Source organism: Eulemur rufifrons, chromosome 7 (genome assembly GCF_041146395.1).
Source record: "Eulemur rufifrons isolate Redbay chromosome 7, OSU_ERuf_1, whole genome shotgun sequence".
NCBI lineage: Eukaryota > Metazoa > Chordata > Mammalia > Primates > Lemuridae > Eulemur > Eulemur rufifrons.
In genome coordinates this window covers 139,255,332-139,277,953 of record NC_090989.1, presented here as the reverse complement: position 1 = coordinate 139,277,953, position 22,622 = coordinate 139,255,332, and the positions used below count along the sequence as shown (strand labels likewise).

The 22,622-nt window shown below is 34.8% G+C and overlaps 1 protein-coding gene across 2 annotated transcripts in view; it reads right to left on the bottom strand.

The window, feature by feature from the left end:
* Nucleotides 1-22,622, bottom strand: part of STT3B (STT3 oligosaccharyltransferase complex catalytic subunit B) — a 106,376-nt gene that overhangs the window by 5,079 nt on the left and 78,675 nt on the right. For both annotated transcript variants that reach the window (XM_069475471.1, XM_069475472.1), the window contains 9 exons: nucleotides 18,086-18,184; nucleotides 15,764-15,910; nucleotides 14,710-14,758; nucleotides 12,834-12,988; nucleotides 10,563-10,774; nucleotides 8,344-8,531; nucleotides 7,469-7,640; nucleotides 6,220-6,393; nucleotides 2,341-2,454 (listed from right to left, as the gene is read on the bottom strand). In XM_069475471.1, coding sequence (XP_069331572.1) covers nucleotides 2,341-2,454; nucleotides 6,220-6,393; nucleotides 7,469-7,640; nucleotides 8,344-8,531; nucleotides 10,563-10,774; nucleotides 12,834-12,988; nucleotides 14,710-14,758; nucleotides 15,764-15,910; nucleotides 18,086-18,184 — 1,310 coding nt within the window. The remainder of the gene's footprint in view (nucleotides 1-2,340; nucleotides 2,455-6,219; nucleotides 6,394-7,468; nucleotides 7,641-8,343; nucleotides 8,532-10,562; nucleotides 10,775-12,833; nucleotides 12,989-14,709; nucleotides 14,759-15,763; nucleotides 15,911-18,085; nucleotides 18,185-22,622) is intronic.

Here is a 22,622-nt window from a genome sequence, read left to right as displayed (position 1 = left end):
ACAGAGGAATAATACAGGCCCTGTCGCAGGGCCTTACACTGTCTAGTCTCTCTGCCTGACATGTTCTTCATTCAGTTTTTTTGCATGGCTGGCTCCTTTCCATCCTTTAGGCTCAGCCCAAATACCATCTCTTCAGGGAAATATTTTCTTGAGATCAGTGGTTGATAAGTCTCCTCCATTGTTCCTTATAGAAACTTGTTTGAATTTTACTCTATAGCATACATTACTAACATTTTTATTTATTTTTAAAATTATTTCCATTTTCCACTAGGATGTAAGCTGCATGATGATTTTATCTTATTCATAGTATACCTTTACCTTCTGACTGTTACTGGTTAAATGCACAAGTAAGCAGTGATACTACATCTTGAAAGTGGCAATTACAAAGGAGGCTAAAAAAACCAAACCAAGGAAGAAGGATTTATGAGGAATAAACAGAAAAAAATAGGAAAGGAAGGGCAACTTTAAAAACAAACTCTAATCCAAAGAGTGAATAACTTGCTCTTGCTTATTTACACAACAGTAAAAAGTTATACTTCATGTTTTAACCATGTATTATTCTTGACTAAGGCAGGCATCAGAATGAATGCAAGCTAGAAACATGGCTTAAAACTATCGATAAACTTAAAAGACAGGGGAAAAAAGGTCCTTTGATGCTATTATTAGTGAGCAGAGAAACCATTTACCCCCAGAAAACCCATTTTCCAGGGTAACTAATTATTATGGACAGTGCTTCTTTCCTAGCATGAGTTTAGAGACCGGGCAGTGGCCTTTAAAAGAAACCCAAACTCAAAAACCTAAATCTAGATGACTGTGCCTTTTTTTTTTTTTTTAGCCAGCTGCAGAGTAATTTCAGGTGAATAATGAGGAAACAAATGCCTGATTGTGCAAATCTACCTTGAAGTAACACAATGAGCAGGAACAGAGTGGTGTGCAAACTCTTCTGAAAACCAATGGAGTGGTCTAGCCTGTACTAGCCACAAGATTGTACTTTACAAAAAGATAAAATTTGTTTCACAAATTAAGGCCCAAAACAGACATCCTTCAATTTGAATAGTTATTTTGATTACTGGTGATTAAATAAGAAACTTTTCCTCTGCTTTTTTATCAGAGGAAAAACCAGAAAGCAATACGGTACCTTAGTATGAAGGTAATAACTTAGGATAGACCTTTGACACAAAGTACAGATTAATAAGAGAAAAACAAATTTATGGACACGTGCAGTGCATATCACACAGGGGAAACTTCATGAAAAGTAACTCAAAGCAGTGACTTAGAACTTTGGCTCTTATACCATGTTCAACAAAGAACAATAAATTTGTGGAGAAATGATAGGACAAAATGAAGCTTTAGGCCTCCAAGGTGGGAAAGCGTAGAAAGGTAAATATATGGGAGAAACTAATGGAGTAAGTTTTTTTTTTTTTTTTTTTTTTTTTTGCAGATTCCTCTGGTGCCATTTCTGAGCTGATAAGAGTATAGGGTTGTCTCCAGTAAAAGAGAATTTATGTCCGGTCTTCAGGCAGAAAAGAGGTCATATGATAGAGCTTTTCCTCCCTTTGCTGCTTCTAAATTGCCTTCAGCTCAAAAATAATTTTTATGTCAAAGAGGCATTTTTTGGGTGACATATTCTGGTTTCCTTAAAGAATCAAGTCACCAGTCCAACACCCATTATTTATAGACAAGAAAAGAACCAACTACAGTTCAGGAAAGACAAAAATTGTCTGAGAGTTACATGACTTGACAGAGCCTGATCTAAAACACTGGTGTTATGACATCAAGTCCATTGTTCCTTCTTTCTGCCACAATACCTCTTTGCACATTCACTCACTTTGCAGACCCTTAAGCTTTTCTACCACATCCTTCTAATTTACCAGAAAACTCTGACCCAGACAGTTCTAGCTCTCTGCAGTAATGGAGAACAAAGACAGAGTGAACATCTAAAATGACTATATAATTCAACTCTTTAATTTTAAGCTTTTCCCCACCAAGCAGCAAAGTGACCTACCTAAGACCACACTGTTTCCTAGCTGGGACCTCTCCCTGGGAGAAAAATGCCTTCCAAAAGCATGAGGTCAAAAGGTGGGATGGCAAGCAAAGGTTGGATTTGAGCCTAGTGTTAATAAATATTTTGGAAAGAAGTCCTTGATCTAAATTTTTTTCCTAATTTCTCACAAAGAAGTTTCAAAAATCTAAATTTATTGGATAAAAAGATCTTCAGATAAGCAAATTTCTCTACACAGCTCAATCAAAACATCATTACCCTGTTTTCTAGAGGCAAACAAGAATTATTTTTTAAATATTTTTTTAAATAAAGATTATAGAAAAACTGATTTAACTAACCTGCATTTCTCCAAATCTGTAGTATGACATTTTATACATAAGGCAATTCAACAAAGTGGGAGATCCTGCTTTGTCTACACGGAATTCTCCCTGTGGGGTAAAATAGTCACTTTCCTACAAGAAAGAAAGCAGAAGTTTCTATGTCAGTTCAATTTAACACATTCAATGCTATAGGTTCCCCTTTTCATTTCCCCATAAGAACCAGCTTTTAAGGTATTTTCATAAAGCCATGTTCGGTTACATCTCAAAAAAATTAAGCCCATCAGATTTTTTCACCCCTCCCCCAATCCCATCAGATTTTAAACCATGTTATAAAGCCTTAATAATTTAAAGAGAATGCTACCAACATCACGGTTTAATACCAGGTAGGGCTGGCTATCTCCAACCATCCTGTCCTCATCCCATTACTCATTTTCAGAGTTTTCCTCAATGTTAGTCCTAAGTTTTTACAAATGAACTCTGAAATCAGCTTTAGTGGAAGAAGAGAATATTTGGAAGACTCTGGTAGTAATTTTTATTGGGTTAGCTTATAAATTAACCTCTACAAGGACAATTTGGCACTCCAGACTAAAAAAATGTAATTTCTAACCCAGAAATTCCTTGTCTAGTAATTAATCCTACAAAGATGCGTGTACATAAGCAAAACAATGAATGTAGACAGTTATTTACTGCATCATTGTTTATAAGACTAAAAAACTGGAAACAATCTCAAATGTCCATTAATAGGTATATAGGTTAAATAAATCATGGTACACACATAAAAAATGGAACACACTGTGCATATGTTAAAAAAGGAATGAAGAAGCTCTCCATATTCTAATACGGAAAAATTGTCAAGATATACTGTGAAGTGAACAGGATGTATACCTTGCTGGAATTAGAATCACAAGAAAATAATAATTGTGACTACCAGGACTTTTTCTATTTTTTTAAACTTACAAATCTGTACATATTTTTGGTGCATAATATGTTTTAAAATCCTGGTTTAAATTCATGTTTTAAATACTTCCACAATGTAGTCATTGTGGAATGGCTAAATCAAGCTAATTAACATATGCATTACCATACTTATTTCCTTGTGATAATAAGAACACTTAAAAATCTACTCTTTGTAATTCACAAGTACATAATACATTGTTATTAACTATAGAACAACTTTTTTTTTCTATTTGGGGAGTAAATTTTATTATATATCCTCTTATACTTTATTTTTCAACCACATAAATATATTTATTCACAAAGCTTAAAAATAATAAATTTAAAATGCACAGAAATTCAGGATTTTTCTATATATATATATATATAAACGCTCAATGCATATTTGAAAACAGTGATCTATCACATGTCACATTTTAGACACTGCTAAAGCAAATCCACAAACAAAAATCACATGCTGGGAGCATTAAGTTTCAGAAGATTAATATAAGGAAATAATGTTTATTAATCACAGTTAAGAGGAAATGTTACAGCATTTACATCTGACCAGGAAATCTGAGGCTTTACTTCATCCCTGCCACATGACACACATGCGCACACACTTTCTCCCAAAGAGTCTTTTTGGCAAATTATTATCTTTTGTATCTTCATCATGTAAAGCACAATACTGGATGCCCAACCTCTAAGAGCTTGCAACTTAATGGGAGAGAGAAGACAGAATCTAACTACAAAATAGGCATAAGTGATTTGATAATGTTACAGGACATGGGTATATGAGGAAAGGGCTTCTGCAGAGGGAACAAGTCTGGGTAAGGGAAGTATTCCAAGAAAGGGAACAGTAAAAACATATGTGTTATGTAAGCCAAGAAAAGAAATTACAGGCAAGTTTTCTGGGGATAGAGTAGACTGGCTGAGTGGAAAAAAGTTGACAGAGGTACAACCCACCATCAAAGGAAGGCAAAACATAAAGGTGCTTGCATTCCAAGGTAAGGAGTTTGGACTTTACCCCAATTCTTCATCCCAGAGGTTATCTAGTTCGTACCAGTCACTAGGCTGAGACTTTATCTACATTACTACAAATTCTCATAACAGCATTATGAATTAGTTATTCTTGGCATCTGCCTTAGTGATAACCTAGTCTGCCTTGATCACCATTATAACTATAGATCCTAGAACAATACCTAGTGCTCAAAGCATATATGTTGACTGACCAAAAGTAACTTGTGCATAGCACCAAGTTGACAGAGTTTTAGTTCTAACTCATGTCTGGTTTCAAGACCTTTTTCTATAATTGACTGAAGTTTCTTATGCTGAAAAGTGAAATGATCAATTTCATATTACCCTCAGAGAGGAAACAAGACTAAGGCAAAGATAACAATTTCAAGATTACTGTACTATTTCAGGCTTACCAGCATAAGGGTCAGTACTAGAGTAGAAGCAATGGAAATGGAAAGAAAGAGCTGAAGTGAAGGGCTATGAAAAAGCAAAAAGCAAGAAGTTCTGGCAAGGGATTTCTTCACAGGGGAGAATGGAAGTACTGGGTCTGAGCTTCTGAAGTTTTAAATCCAGGAAATGCTTCTAGCATCTTTAAACAAATATTAGGTCATTAAATATGAAAAGTCCGATTTCGAATCAGAAGTTCAGCTTATTATATCTCAAACAGGAAGCAGTACGATTAAAAGTATGCACCTAAACTATCCATACAGTTTTGCCATCTTAACGGTAGCCTAAGAACAAATGGTGATGAAATCACCAAAGGTGTTTTCCATAGCTTGTTGAAAATTGAATATTTTTCCTTGCAAGAAACAGTCCAAACCCTGGAAGAAGTGGTAGTCAGTTAGTGCAAACTCTGGTGAATATGGTGGATAACAGAGAGTTTCCAAGTCCAGCTGCTATAGTTTGAACCATTGTTGTTTTTTGCAACATGTGGTCTTGCAAGAGGATTGGCCTGTCTCTATTGACCAATCTCAGCTGCTTAATCGCAAACAACGTCATCATGTCATCCAAGTGGTAGCACCAGACATCCACTGTGATCAGTTGACCAGGTTTCATGAAGCTGCAGTGGATAATACCAGTGCTGGACCACCAAACAGATACCATTAGTGTTTTTCGATGAATATTTGCTTTTGGACTGTGTTTGGCACTTCAATCTTTATCCAACCATTGTGCTGAACACTTGGCGATTATCAAAAAGAATCCATTTTTCATCACATGTGACAATATGGTATAGAAACGTTCACCTTTATGTCATGACAGCAAAGAAAGGCAAGCTTTGAGATAATTTTTCTTCCAACGCTTGTTTAATTCATGTGGTACCGATCTATCCAGCTTCTTTACCTTGCCCATTTGTTTCAAATGGTCCAAAATTGTTGGAATTGTAAAGTCAAACCTTACTGTTAATTCACGCATAGGCTGAGACGGATTCACTTCCAGTACAGCTTTCAGCTCATCATTAGCCACCTTGGTCTCAGGTCACACATGTGGCTCATTAAAATCACCAGAACGGAACTTCTCCCATCATTAGCCACAATACTTCTCAAACACTTCATTGATATTTCAAGCTGTCTGTGCAGCACTGGTCCCACGACGGATCTCATATTTGAAAATAACATGAATTTTTGAATCATCCATGGTTTCACAAAAATTGCTCTAAAAAAAAATTTGACAGATAATCACAAGCCAAACCATGTGGTTGAAAGAATGAGGATGTACATTCACAATAAAACAAGACGTGTCAAAATGAAATGTCAGAGATATCAACTGTCAAATAGTAGGTAAGGAAATCGGACATTTCATACTTAATAACCTAATAGTAAAGTCAGAGTAAGAAACTAATTTGGGGATAGGATGATGAAAACAAATACAATGCAATCGGCAAGATAAGAGAATTACTTGGACACCGTGAACTGTCTTTCACACACCTGGAATTATGGAGTTTCTTACCCGAATGTCTTTTGGATGTTCCCCTTCAGCTATCCTAACCATCCATAGAAACTTGTTGATATCATCACCAGAATAGCCAATAACACCTCCAAAAATAACCAAAACATAATCTACATCCAGAGTCCTCATGATTTTATAGGCTGCTGTTTCATTAGAAGACATAGCTTTTCCCACCTACAAAATAAAAAATGAGGTTTGTACTTATTCCTATAATACATTAATAAAAATGAATGCACATTTTTACTTCAAGATGAAATTCATCTAAAGAGTTTGATTTACATGGAATTCTTTTTTGTAAAAATGATTTCCTATGAATCCAACAAATTTATTGAGCTTTATGAACATCTTATCTACTATATAATCAATTTATAGTTCAAATGTCAAAATCAGAATACATGTTCTAGTATTTTGCTAATAATTAAGTTCTGGCCAGTGATCTTGCTAACACATATATTTTTTCTCCCCAGTCTAGCAGACATCTGATGATTAGCTACAACACTAACAGAGGAACATAAATTGAATATCCATAGAATACAGTGCATTTATTTTACATATTTGCAAATTATTTTCTTAGTTTATAAAATGAAAAATACAAACCAAATTTTTTTTTTTTTTTTTTTTTTTTTGAGACAGAGTCTCACTCTGTTGCCTGGGCTAGAGTGCCATGGCGTCAGCCTAGCTCACAGCAACCTCAAACTCCTGGGCTCAAGCCATCCTTCTGCCTCAGCCTCCCGAGTAGCTGGAACTACAGGCATGTGCCCCCATGCCTGGCTAATTTTTTCTATATATTTTTAGTTGTCCAGCTAATTTATTTCTCTATTTATTTATTTCTTTTTTTAGTAGAGACGGGGTCTTGCTCTTGCTCAGGCTGGTCTCGAACTCCTAACCTCAAATGATCCTCCCGCTTCGGCCTCCCAGAGTGCTAGGATTACAGGCATGAGCCACTGAGCCCGGCCCCTAAATATTTTAAAAGTTCCAGATTTTGCCTAATTCTCCAGTAAGTTAAATATATCATTAAATCTACCAGAAATCAGCCTACGATTCTGAATGATACTTAAATAGGTAAATATCATTCTTAAAAACAAAATAAGTAAGCATATCTTGAACTCACTTTATTGAATGCATGTGTAAAGAAGTATTTTGAGAATTCAGCAAGCAAAGAGTAGTTTTCACCCACATTTTTCCTATTTAGTCATAAGTAAAGTCTGATTGCTAAGTGGTAAATATTTACTTTTAATCAAGTACTTACCAGTGCTATGTGGCTGTTATTCCAGGTATTATTGTCCACCAAAGTAGTTCTATTAGCCATTCCAGCTATCTGATAGCCATAATCCCACCAAGACATCACTCGGGCATGTTCATCTGTATTTTGCCTTAGCCAAAAGTAAGCTTCTCTAAAATCATCTAAGATATTCCTGGTGCTGAAAAGAATCACACAATATTCTTTTAAATGAGATATTACAAGTGTGAAGAGGGTAACTTAAAATCTTGAGGTAATAAACTGCTAAATAATTTCACATTTTAAATATGGTAGGTAAAAGCCTCTATAGATAAGAGAAAAAACAATGAAAAATTAGAGTAGCCCTTCTCAAACTAATATGCACACAAATCACCTGTACACCTTATAAAAAAGCAGATTCTGATTCGGTAGTTCTGGGGTAGGGTCTATATTGTGCAAGTCAAATAAGCTCTCAAGGGAAGCAGAATTTGAGAGCCAAGGCAATATATTAATATAAATCAGCAGTTCTTAAATTTTGGCTGTATTGGAATCACCTGGGCCTGTTAAAACCACTGATTGCTGGGTCTCACCCCCAGGTTTCTGATTCAGTAAGCTTAGGGTGAGGTCAAGAACTTGTATTTCCCACAAGTTTCATGATAATAATGATGCTGTGTGTTCAGAAACCACACGTTGAGAAGAACTGATGTATATCATTATGCATGCAGAAAAATTTTGGAAAAAAGCATGAAATACAATAATTACTACCCATCCCACCAAAGGTAGGGGAAGAGTACAAAAAAACCCGAGGTAGATTCAAATGCAGAGCCTCACAAAAAACATTCTTTTGAGAGAAAGAAAAAAAAGTATAGGTATAAAATCTTTTTGTAGCCAAATTATTTTCTTACCCATCATGATTGTAAGAGGCCAGGACCACACTTGGACTGGAGTAGGCATTGCTTGTGACCCAGGTACAGTGGACTGCAAACATCATCAATAGCATCAGCATCAACATGGTGACAATGCTTTTTATATTTGGACCTAATCCCTCTTCAGTTTTTTCTTGTTCAGTCACATGTTTCCTCACTTTACCTGCCTGAAGGTTCAAAAAACTGGTCAGACAAATTCGCCATTTGATTTGCTTCATCAAGATACATTAAGGCTGTGGTCCACAACCCCCGGACGGGTACCAGTCTGTGGCCTGTTAGGAACCGGGTTGCAAGGTGAGCAGCAGGCAAGCCAGCAAAGCTTCATCTGTATTTAAAGCCACTCTCTATTGCTTGCATGGCTGCCTGAGCTCTGCCTCCTGTCAGATCAGCATCGGTATTAGAGTGTCATAGGAGCACAAACCCTACTGTAAACTGCGCATGCGAGGGATCTATTATGTTGCACTATCCTTACGAGAATTTAATGCCTGATGATCTGAGGTGGAGCTGAGGTGGTGATGCTAGTGCTGGGGAGCGGCTACAAATACAGATTATCATTAGCAGAGAGGTTTGACTGCACAGAGACCATAATAAGTCAATTGCTTGCAGACTCATATTAAAACTCTATCAGTGAGTGGCAAGTGACAATGTAATAACAGAAATAAAGTGCATAATAAATGTAATATACTTGAATCATCCTGAAACTCCCCTCCCCCATCGCCAATGACAAAAAGGTTGCGGACTGCTGCATTAAGGGGAAAAGTTGGGAGAATGTTAATCTATCAATTTAATTCTATGACTCAGAAAATGTATAAACATCAGATATCCTTGTGTGGGTAATGAAGTATTTTCTAAAAATCAAAGTAGATTCTAAAGTCAAATGAAAATCAGAAGTTTTTCCTGGGAATATACCAAGTCCAGGAGCTGCTCAGAGATCAAAATAATATCTCCAGTGACAAGCTGCTTGGAAACCCAGTTGTTCTTATGTTTTAATGAAATACAAAGGAGGAGCTGGGCACAGTGCTGCATGCCTGTAATCCCAGCTACTTGGGAAGCTGAGGTGGGAGGATGGCCCAAGGCCAGGAGTTCCAGATCAGCCTGGGCAACATAGCAAGATCCTCTCTTCTCTTGGTGGGGGGGGAACCAAAAAAACAGAAAAAAAACGCAGATAACTAAATGGCCCTTTTCTGGTGATATAAAATCCTAATACATAAATCCTTATAAAATCTTAATTGCGCATCCTGCAAATGGCAATGTCCAGTTATAGTCCAGACCACGTAGAACTTTTAGTACAGGAAAAAAACTACATTAAAAGAATCAGTCTTCTAATTTTCCTCAACTCTAAAGCCAACAGACTTGTTAAAAGTAAGACTACCTAAACACACAAAAAACCCTACCAAAAACCAGAAGAACAGAAGTCACAAGTTCTAAATTACAACGCTGGTTAAGAAATCACAAAGTAATAATAAAAACCAAAATATAACAACAAACACAAAAGCAGGTATGTGTTTTATTAACATAAATCTTTATGAATTATATTGATCTTATAGTAAATCAAGAAAGAATTTAAAAGTAACTATACTAGGAAGTTTCACTGCTTATTGGTATTTAAAAACATAGTCCATATTCAAGTAGCAAAGTCTAAGATGTCACCCAAGACAAGTGCTTTCACACTTATGCCAACCAAGAGACTATAGCTTAAAAATCAATTACATTGTATCAGCCAGTTACCTATTGCAGGCTTTTTTTCCAGTGGTACTTTATTCCCTTTACTATTTAATTAACCAAGTACCATTTTCAAACATCTTTCAAATATTTAAAAAGTTTACACTGAATAATGGACCCTGATAAGCACTAGTCCACATGGTTTCAGAGGGATTTATAGTGCCAAATCTTAAGTAATTTAGTAGAGTACCAAGTTTTTGCTCTCAAAAAATGGAAGGGTATCTTAATAGCCTTAAGTATTTAGATAACAACAAACCAAAAAAGAATTAAGAATTCCCTCTCTGATTACATTCTGTTTTCTGACCTTAAGCTAAAAGACCAACCAGGATTCAAATTTTGAAGCAAACAATGGAGATCAACTAGAAATGCCACAGTTTGTCTAAATCCCCAGTTAATTACATTTTTTTAATATGAAAAATTCTTACTGTGGTAGAAAAATTAAGCACAAAAATTTTTAAAGGCCTTAAATTCCCCACCTTATCATACAAATTTCCTGGGTTTCTTTTGTCATCCTCATCACTGCTGTCCTCCACAGGTGGATTTTCCCTTTTCATGTCATCCCCCAAATAGTGCTCAAAAACATTCGAGAAGGCAATTGCAGACAGCATACAGACAACTGGAGTCAAAGTCAACATCAGCCGTACCATCACTCCAGCAAAGTAGACAGCGCTGATTGCATACAGAGCCACTGCAAAGAGAAGTTCTCTTATAACACTTTGGGAAAAAAAAGTTCACAGGAAACTGAACTAGATATTTAATAACACAGTATAAAACAAATCTAAAAGTAGTATACAATGTCTCACAAAAGACCCAATTATTTCTAAATTAATAATATTGACCAAGTGATTAACAGTCATATTTAGAAGTTATAACTACTGTTGACTAAAACCTATACATCAACAGTCTAGAAAAATGCAGATGATTATAATTTAATTATATGAATGGTTATGAGGAATTAGACTTAATTCATTATTTGTCAATAGCATCATATATTACAAAATCCATAGCTAAGAGATTAAAATATTTTGTGCATTATATCATTAGGTACAGTAAATTTACAGATTCAAATAAAGTCTATGAAAAGCCACTGCCAATATCTGGTATAAAGGTTGCTGTAAAGCAAGAATGGGATGAGAAGAATGGAAGTTATTAGTCAAAGGAGGAACCTGTAAAGTTACTGTCAAGAAACTTTACAAAAAATTTGAAACAAATTTTCAATAGCCAGAGCCTTCTAGATAATGTGCTAATCACAGGAAAATGCACTACCATTTCTGGCTAAAGACTATTACTTTACAAAGTCAATGAGTCATCTGAGCTCCTATTTCATCTGATGCTAATTAAAATTTTTTTACTGACTAAAAAATACATCTATCACACCATATTCTTAAGTGTAAAACTCAATGAACTTGTATATATGTATACACCTATGTAATGACCACCCATTATAATGATAATAGAATATTTTTGTACCTCCTCATGACTCTTCCCATTCAATAACTGCCCACTCCCCCATAAAAAAGGTAACCACTATTTAGACTTCTAAAGCATTAATTTAGTTTTCCTTATTCTTGAAATTTATAGAAATGGAATCATATAAGTATTCTCTTTTGTGCTGGCTTCTTTTATTTACTCATACTGTTCTCTTATTAATTGCTGTGTTTATTCCATTGTACAAATACATAAAATTTATTTATCTATTCTACTGCTGATGACCTTTGGAATATTTCTAATTAGGAACTATTATGGATACAATTGCCATGTGCATTTCTAAACATGTCCCCTGAGGGATATATTGCACTCAATTCTCCTGGATATACATCTAGGAATGGGACCGCTGAGTTGAGTCATGAGGTGGGCATATGTTTGAGTTAAATCTTTTTGAATGATGCAGTATCAACATGACCGTATCCAGAGTCCATTAGACTACATAAACTAAAGAAGAACGAGTGTGTCATCCTTTAGTTAGAATTCATGCAAGTGCCATTCATACTCTCCTGACTCCACCCTAGAATAGTAACCTGAGGTGTCACTCACGGTACAGGCCCCATACTTATACAAGTTTAAGTGCTGGTACTATAAATTATTGGCTTGTGTGATGCTATGCATGTAAGAAAGCTTTTCTCAGCTTCAGTTTTTATCATATGCAAAACAGCCATAGCATTCTTCTTGTGATGATTATTATATCATGTAAAAGCTTTTGGCTTATTTTGTCCATTTATATTTTAAATACCAGATCCTAAACACTTGGTTTTTAAATACTTTGTATTTCAAATCTTATTATTTGGAAACATACACAAATCTATCAATAAAGAGAGTGTTTACTGAAAGCTGATCCTTATTCCATTACACACATCATAAAATGTACTTTGCTCTGAAACCTAGATGATGAATGCCTCTGAAAACTACTACTTACTTAATCAAATCTAACTTAGAAAATGAAGACTGTATTGTCAACAAAGTTATAATTTTCAATTCTCAACCAGACTATAATGTTAACATTAACCTCTCAGAAACCGTAATAAACTAAATGCAAAATTTATATACTAGTGCTAAATTAAAACAGCTAATAATTAAAATATATGTAATACAAATTCAATTAATTTTTCTTGGTTATGCACCTATGCAAAATACAGTAGAAAATTTATCTTGAATATACAGAGTCAAAGAAAAACAAAACTTTAAAGTGAATAATCTCAAAAAGGAAAATAATTATTCCAAATCATAGTTTTCATTAAAAAATCTCTTACCAAATACTCTTTCATCGTTGATATTTTTAATGCAGAACCATAGGCCTGCTGGGAAGGTACATACAAGAATATGTAGATCAAAGAAGAAAGACACCCAAGTCGTAGGCTGATGCTCAGACACTGATGCAATAATTGGAATGTGTATTTTTGCATACCTGGTATTAAAAAGTTAATATTTACAATTAAGTGATAAAACAGAAGCTCCTTTTAGATAAAGAAATTTTCTTTGATTGTAGATATGGTTCCTACTCCCCACCCCTTCTTGTTTAAATGTACATTCAAATGTAACCAGCTATAGTGAAAATAAATGTTTGGCTCACATCAATAAAACCAAAACTAATACGTCCTCTGTAAGAATTATTAGGGCCAGTCAAAAATTGTTGGCTGTGACTTCTAATACAAAAATCTTTGCTCTAATAAGAATTTGTTCTGCAGTTTAAGTCAGCATCTTCCATGCTGCCATCAACAAGCCTCACTATTTTTTTGACTTATGGCTACAGGTTGAATATCCCTTATCTGAAAGGCTCAAGACAAGAAGTATTTTGGATTTTAGAATATTTACATTATACTACTGTTTCAGCCCCTAATCTGAAAATCCAAATGCTCCAATGAGCATTTCCTTTGAGCATCACTGTTGGTGCTCAAAAAGCTTTTCAGATTTTGGATACTCAACCTGTAGCAGATATGCCTTACCCAGTAATTATACTTTCCTTACACAATGCCTTGCTTGACAAGGAGATGGTATGGAGGCAGGTGAGAGATGAATTATTCCTGAAACACCGAGATTCCAAAGTAGCCAAAGTTTAGAAAGCGAAAGTGTAACAGACCACAAGGTAACCTAGTAATTTAACCTAATCAGAGTAACTGTCCACAACTAGGGTTTTCCTTCAAATTCTCTGGTGATCCATAGGCTAAACTCTTAAAGTACATGTCTAAATGTTAGCTCTAGTCATTCATACATAATTTGCTTACATCCTTTAATTAGACCTGGACATGAGCCCTTCTGGTATCACATCAGAAAGCATGCCTGTTCAATAAATTGGTTTTACTGGGCCACCTGGGGCATAACAAGACAGAACAGCAGGAACAAGAGAGAAGGGCAGAATATCATTAACAGATATTTTCTGATGTCCAGGAAAAAATTCTAGGGACAAAAAGTTTTATTGAACTAGTTGTCTAATTTAAGACCAATTTTTTAAATTAATTGATTTTATAATAGTATTCTAAAAAATGCAACAGATATCCTCTAATGCTGTGGTCCCCAACCCCCAGGCTGTGGCCAGATACTGGTCTGTGGCCTGTTAGGACACAGACCTTGCATCATCACCTGAGCTCCACAGCCCCCTCAGCGATACCCCACCCCAATCCCTTCAGTCTGTGGAAAAACCGTCTTCCATGAAGCTAGTCCCTGGTGCCAAAAAGGTTGGGGATCGCTGCTAATATGTTTCACAGTTAAAACAAACAAACAAAAAAACCACAAAGCAAAACTAATAAAGTTAGATCACGTGGTATTAGGAAAAAATTAAATTTTCTTCATATCTATGGTATACGGATTTATAAGATAGCACCTATCCTTAATGAAAACTTTACATTACTAAAAACAAAAGCAATCTTTAAATTGTACAAAGGTTACCTTAATATTTTGACAAACTAAACTAAGGAATTGCCCATGCAGAACAGAAATATAAGACTTACATTTTGTAACAGGTATTATAACAAAGATAAAATATAAGGAATTCAACATTTATTAAAATAGCATATCCTAGGTACTTTAGAAATGTTGCCCAAGTACTAACTGAAGTACTGACAATACAGATAAAAACAAGAGAAAGAATATTTTAATAAATATGAGGCCAACTAACGTAACTGTACTTACCCAGTATCCCACAATGAATAAAACCTGCCACTCCATGGTGCAATGTAACCTTGGAAGGAAAAACGCAGGGGAAATTATTCTGCCTCTTTATTTTGTAAATCTTCTATTGGTACTATATTTATTGCTAATTATGGATTGACCTAAGCTAACATTCAAAGAATTTCAGTTTTCTTTTACAGGTGCCAACCTATTTCATATGGATGGCAGTCAGACAAAATAATGTAGTGATCAAATAAAAACAACAGCCATGGAGAACCCTTTTCCAGAGAAATACAACTTAAGTTGATAGGAAAAATTCTGGAAAGTTTTCCAATTCTCTCTTAAGCTTCTAGTTGGTAAGTAAAATAAGCCTAAGGCTTTTAAACAACACTAGATCAGTTAAAAAAAAAAAAAAGGGGGGGGGTGGCTGGGTATCTAAACAACCTGATCCAGTATGCCAGATCCAACCAGATAAATTACAAAGGTGATTTTTAAACACTCATGCCTTTTACTTTTGTCAGTCCTTCATGATTTTATGAGCTAGGCTGGTACATTAGTTTGACAGATGGAATAACTTTAATAAGAATTTGACTTGTTTCTAAGGACTAGTAAAGTCAGAATTAGAGAGTAACTTAGAATCCAGGAGTAGATGGAAACTGATTTGGCTGACTGGGGGGCGAGCACATAAGAGACGGCAACCATATAGTAGGTTAATACTAGATACTAGAAAGTCCAATTTTTTTTTTTTTTAATAATTTGGTCCTATTCATCCAGCAAAAGAAGGATGCTTAAAAGTGGATTTATCAGAGCATGAAGTAGCAAAATTAAGATACTTGTCTTAATTTTAATATAAATTAACATACTTTACTTGTCAACTGTTTAAAAAACTCACACTTTATAGTATTGCTATTCTGATTTTAGAAACTTTGACTATTATTTTTACATTGTGTATACAGAATATAACCATAGTATCTGACCTACTAGCATAAACGGAATATGTAAAATATTTGTAAAAGACTCCTTTTTTGAATAATCTAGAGGCAAGATTCGTATCCCTACAGGTGATGACACCTACCTGTATAAGTCAAATAGATGACACTAAGGAACACGGCACCCGCAGCTAGTGATATACCCAAAAAGAAAAGGGTCTGGAATTCCTGTTTTGTTAATCGGTCTCTCAGATACTGCAAAAAAGCATAAGCTTGCAGCAATGCGAAAACACCTAATTAAAGAAAAGGATCATATAATTAACAAAGCACATTTCCAAGGCCATTTAAAAACTTCCATTTGAAAGACCTTCTTAGAATATTGTTTGTACCATTCATACCAAAAACTAATTATTTCATCTAGCCAACATTTCCATTGTCAAATGACAGTTAAATCAATTAATACACATCCAAATTCTATTGCATATTTTTTGAAATGATCAGACTCCCAATATGTGTACCAGGTGAGAAAAAAAAATCCCATTTGAAAGACTGAAGCCCATTTTAAACACATTAAGTTCCTCCCTTTCCCCTGTATTTTAGTGACGTTTTTCGGGGAGGGGGGGAGTAATAAAAACATCATTAAAAAACAATCCTAAAATTTGCTTTGCTGAATGATACAAGTGATTTGGGGATCAAGAGAATTCTGATACATAGTTACTATTTACAATGGAGTGATAGGATGTGATCTTAATTACACACTTGGGCAAGATTCTAAATTAGTGTTGGGGTTCAGGACACACTATCCCAAAATATGGCACCTTGGCATTTGAGAAAACAGCAGAAGCAGGAATGTCTGGGGTCTCTTTGACCTTCTCTTTGTTCTCCCCTAAAGCAAGCTATAAAAGAATTTTCTGACCTTCCTCTAAGTAGGTTATAAGGTCCTCATTCCAGAGAGCTTCCTCCCTATTATATCCAGGAGAGGAATGAAGACACAGAGACATCATGAAGAATCTGAACAAACAGGCCTTGTTAAACTCTCCCCAGTTTACCACCATTAGATCCTACCTGCCTCTGTCCAATCATACTTCTACATGACTGTCCTCTCTTTATCAAACCTAAGCATAAAAAAAAAAAGTTCTCCCTATTTCTTTACATTTTCATTTCTGAAAGGCTCCTGTGTCATGTAAAACTTATATTAAGTCAATTTGTATGCTTTCTTCTTGTTAATCTGTCTTCTGTTATAGGGATCTCAGCCATGAACCTTGCCATAGGTGAGGAAAAGACACTATCTTTTCCCCCCTATGTTAGTAAATATAAAGATGGCGCTAAGATAAAATTAAAGCAATAATAGCAATAAGTATTCAATTATCAAAATATATAAAACATGCATGTAATAAAACTGCAAAATGTAAAACGTTATACAAAGAAGATGTGAGAACCCTCAACCATCTGGAATACTGATATTTTTTTTTTTTTTTTTTTTTTTTTGTTGAGACAGAGTCTCACTTTGTTGCCCAGGCTAGAGTGAGTGCCGTGGCGTCAGCTTAGCTCACAGCAACCTCAAACTCCTGGGCTCAAGCGATCCTACTGCCTCAGCCTCCCGAGTAGCTGGGACTACAGGCATGCGCCACTATGCCCGGCTAATTTTTTCTATATAGATTTTTAGGTGTCCATATAATGTCTTTCTATTTTTAGTAGAGACGGGGTCTCGCTCAGGCTGGTCTCGAACTCCTGACCTTGAGCAATCCACCCGCCTCGGCCTCCCAGAGTGCTAGGATTACAGGCGTGAGCCACCGCGCCCGGCCTGGAATACTGATTTTTAAAAATAAATTTAATCTTAAGAGTTGTTTTAAAAGTCCATTATAGAATGGTTAAATAAATATTATCAAAGATTTAGATTTCAGGAAATGTAGTAGGTGCGAATGCATAAATACAGTCAGGTGATTGTGTATCTACATAGACACTGCTATTCATTACTGTATACTGAAAACTAAATATACATTTCTCTGTGTCTGAAATTATGACTTGGTAAATTGATAATATCAAATCAGAAATGTAAATAAAAACATTTCACAGATTTTAAAGTGCTATATAACAATAAGGTAGTGGTTTGTAAATATTTTGGGGAGCGGGTAGGGGGTCCCACTGAAAATGTGATGATAAACTCTATGGAATGCCACCTCAGAAAGTTATGTATACTGATATTTACAGAATATCAACATTTAAATGTTACAAATAAAATAAATACTGATGGACTTCCTATGGTTCATGGGACTTGCACTGAGAATCTGATAAATTTTTATTCACAAATCTCCCATAATCGTGATCAATTTATTTTGGTGGTGATGGTTGAAAATTAAAAACCACCACCACCACCAAAATAATAAAAAAAGGTCATTCCCTTAGAAGACTGGCTAATTACACATTCACATATTCTTTAGTAGGAAAAAAATATATATTCTTCATACCTGCAGCTGCCATGTGTTCACTTGTTCTGATTGGCTGGAATCCCACAAAAGGTATCTGCATGGATAATATTAAACCCACAATGTAGAAAGTGCTATATGCTATAAAGACAAAATAGGAAACAAGAATAATTTACTACTACCATGAAGTACTCAAAGCAGAAATACACAGATAAATCTTAATTTTTTAGCAAAAATTTTAACTGAGCTTATTTTAAAAACTGAATCTTGAAGTGGCTATTTTATTTGATGCATATTTGTTAACCACACATTATAAATTACCAATATTGTGTTAATTTTTAAAAATATTGTTTAAAATACTTTATTTTGCAGAACATTTATAACAGACTTGTGCGGCTTTTCTTTCCTGCAAGTGGAATCAAGTTTGTTTCAATCTACCATTAGTAATCATTGACATGACTCAAGAAGCTACCTTATATATGTAAAATTAAGTAGACACACTTCCTATTGGCATGAATCCAAAACATGAAGGACCTAATCAATACCACCAGCATATATGAATACCTGCTATTGTCTCAGAAGCTCTCAAGTACTTCACACTTTTTTATAGTCTCATAATACTGTTTGTATAGTACATATGAATAATACAAAAAATTCAAATGTCCACCAAGTTTTCTGTGATTAAAGAAGTAAATACATAGAAATCAAGCCATAACGCAGACCAGTTACTGACTTTAGAGTCTCATAAAGGAAAACCATTTGTTCTTGGCACTGAGCATAGTACAGTATTCTCATCTAAATTGAATTAATGTCAATGTAAATGGATAGGCAAATTGGGGAGGTTACAATTTGTGTAAAAGACTGCTTTGGGGTCACATGTTCACAGGCCACGATTACACCAAATGATCAGAGAGGAAGTATTTGAAATCAATGTAACTAAAAATTAATTAGAAATGAAGATAAAGCCCCACTGAAATAAGTTAATGTAAAAATTATTCCATTTATAAAGGTTATTCATGTCATTTTATAAATATTTAGTATAGTTTTTAGAAAATAAACTACTCTTACCAAAAAAACCTGGGGGTACATTTAAGAATAGCAAATTGTCACAGCATACATTTCTGTGTACTATCCACTATGTATATGACAGTGGTATAGTGGGCACACATATACATATTCATAGTTATAGTCATATTTGTATTCTCTCTTCAAATGGGACCATACTTTGCTTGGCAATGTAAAAATTTCAGCAATCACTTGTTTGGTAACTATAGATCAAATTTTTTCTTAGGCATCTGCTAAAGTTCTTTTCCAGACATATTCAAAAAGAGAAGAGTGGGCCTGATAATATTCTCAATTCAACACTTTCATGCAACTTTGCATAGACATTTATTGTCATTAGTAAAGAAGAAAACACTTTATATAGAGGCAGATGTGCTAGAGTTCAAGTTAACAATAAGAGTGATGGACATGAGTTCAGGAAAAAGAAAGTTAACCTCACAAAATAAAAGGCCAGGTGGGACTTTAATTTGTATTACTTGGTAATCATAGGTTAATGTCAAATAAAGCTGAACTAATAGAAATAGACAATTCTCAATAATATTAGGTTATTAAGCATGAAATGTCCGATTTCCCTAAGTACTAAGTTTGACAGTTGGTATCTCTGACATTTCACTTTGACACTTCTTGTTTTATTTTTATTGTGAAGGTACACTCTCAGTCTTTCAAATGCAGGTTTTGGCTTGTGATTATCTTCCCAATTTTTTTAGGGCAATTTTTATGAAAACATGGATAAGCCAAAAATTTGTGTTATTTTCAAATATGAGTTCTGTTGTGGAACCAATGCAGCACACTCAGCTTGAAATATCATTGATGGTTTGAGAAGTTCCATTCTGGTGATTTTAATCTTGAAAATGAGCCACGTGGGCAACCTGAGACCAAGTGGATAATGATGAGCTGAAAGCTGTAGTGGAAGTGAATCCATGTCAACCTATGAATTAGCAGCAAGGTCTGACATTACTATTCCAACAATATTGGACTGTTTAAAACAAATCAGCAAGGTAAAGCAGCTGGATAGATGGGTACCACACGAATTAAACGAGCATCAGAGGAGAAATCGTCTTGAAGCTTGCCTTTCTTTGCTGTCATGACATAAAGATGAACCATTTCTATACTGTATTATTATGTGTGATGAAAAACAGATTCTTTTAGACGATCGCAAGCATTTAGCACAGTGGTTGTATAAATAAGAAGCGCAGAAACACAGTCCAAAACCAAATATTCATCAAAAAAAAGCTGGTGTCTGTTTGGTGGTTCAGCGCTGGTATTATCCATTACAGCTTCAGGAAACCTGGTCAATCGATTCCAGTGGATATCTACTGCAACCAATTGAACGAAATGATGAGGACGCTTGTGATTAAGCAGCCGAGATTGGTCAACAGAGATAGGCCAATACTTTTGTAAGACAATGCTCCACCACATGTCACACAGACAACGCTGCTCAAACTACAGCAGCTAGACTTGGAAACTCTGTCATCCACCATATTAACCAGACCTAGCACGAACTGACTACCACTTCTTCCCAGGGAAAATACTCAATTCTCAACAAACTCTGGAAAATGCTTTTGCCACTCACTCTCCAGGCTTCTTCACTGCTGGCATAAACAAACTACTGTTAAGATGGCAAAACTGTGTTGATAGTTTAGGCACATACGATTAACTGTATTGCTTCTTGTTTGAGATGTAATAAGCTACATTTTTGATTCAAAATTGGACATTTCATATTTAATGACCTAATTTTTTTTGCCTTTGAAACTTTCTATATCCTAGTTAGCCTCATTTATACCTACTTACATCCACCAATGAAACGAATCTGAAAAACATGATATCTGCAATAATACAAACAAAAGCATTTTCTTTTATGAGAACTAGATCTAAGTTGTTCCTATTTTTTAAACATTTTTTTGGATCATCGATCCTGAAATGTTTACATATGGAGATATGTGTTGTATCTCATAACACTCTTTAATATCTAGACTAAGTACAGTTTGAGTATCCTTTATCTGAAATGCTTAGGACCAGAAGTGTTTTGGATTTTCATATTATTCTTACTTACCAATTGAGCATCCCTAATCTGGAAATCTGAAATCCAAAATGCTTCAATAAGTACTTCTATGAGTACTTTCAGTATCATGTCAGCGCTCAAAGAATTTTGGATTTTCAGATTAGGGATACCCAACCTGTATGTCCATTAAATAAAGTTGAGGATTGCTTTCCAGATAATATAAAATGCCAAATATCAGACTCACCTTGCTAAATACTGCTCTTCTTAAATTTGTAAAATTACGCATACACTGCTACACCCTCAATTTAAATCCCATTTACAAATCTACATTTTAAAACATAGAAAATAAGAAATTAAATATACTTGAGTAGAAAGAAATGAAATAACTCAATTCTTAAAAATAAACACAATCTTCATGCAAATTGAAAACATATGCTTTCTTCTAGACTTTTTACTTTAGTATCTAATAGTGTATTTCAAAATTATCTTTATTTATTCAAATATTAACTGTATATCTATTACAGTCAAGACATTCTAAAAAGAAAATCTTATTCAGATCAATTCTATCCTCTAAGAGTTAGATAAGTCAATCATATCAGAGATATATACAAATTACTATAGAACAGTGAAGCAAGTACATGCGACATGGGGGGAGGGTTTTATAAAAACTTAAAGGAAGGGAGGATCTCTTCTCTTCTTAACCCGGGCATTGGAAAAGTAGTTAACAATGTCTGTACTCATCTCTAAAAGACCTCAACAACACAAACTCATAGCACTCGCCCTCTACCAATTCTCCTTCCTATGTACTGTCTAGGAACCTGGACTAAACTACTATCCCCATCTATTACAACTTTCTATCCATCCATATTAACCTACTTTTCTTACCCATTAAATCAGAAGAATAAAGCATTCCATCAAAGTGGTGAGCCCTAAGGAAATGCACAACACCAGTAACATTGTAAATCACTTACTACATCATGAAATGTTACCACACTGCCATCCAGTGGATGCACAATTACTGGCACTTACTACTGCAGATCATAATTCCAATGGTTAGAAAAATTCCAAAAAAAAAAAAAAAAAAAAAAATTAGAAAGATATATCCATACACATATATACACACATACATATATTCACACACGTGAATATTATCCTGTTTATTTTTAATCAAAGAAAATCTCTTTGATGTGGGACAATAATCTAAGTATGTTTTCATTCTTGACGTACTTTATTCATATCCAAAGATATGGGGTGGGACAAGATTGATACAAAGAAATATACCATTGCTCTTGACTTAATGGGCTCAAATGAGTTGTTCTGTAGAATAAAAGGCACTGAGAAGTGTGATCCAAGTTCCACTGAAATTTTTGAAATTAAAGAAGCTCCTGCTGTTCCTCAAGCCATAAGTACCTTGTCTTTAACAAGGCATTACAACTTATGTTGACAGTACTCTTTACGTTTTCAAGCTACTATCATACTTCCTTTCATGTAAATAAATTTAGAAAAGGCTATGCA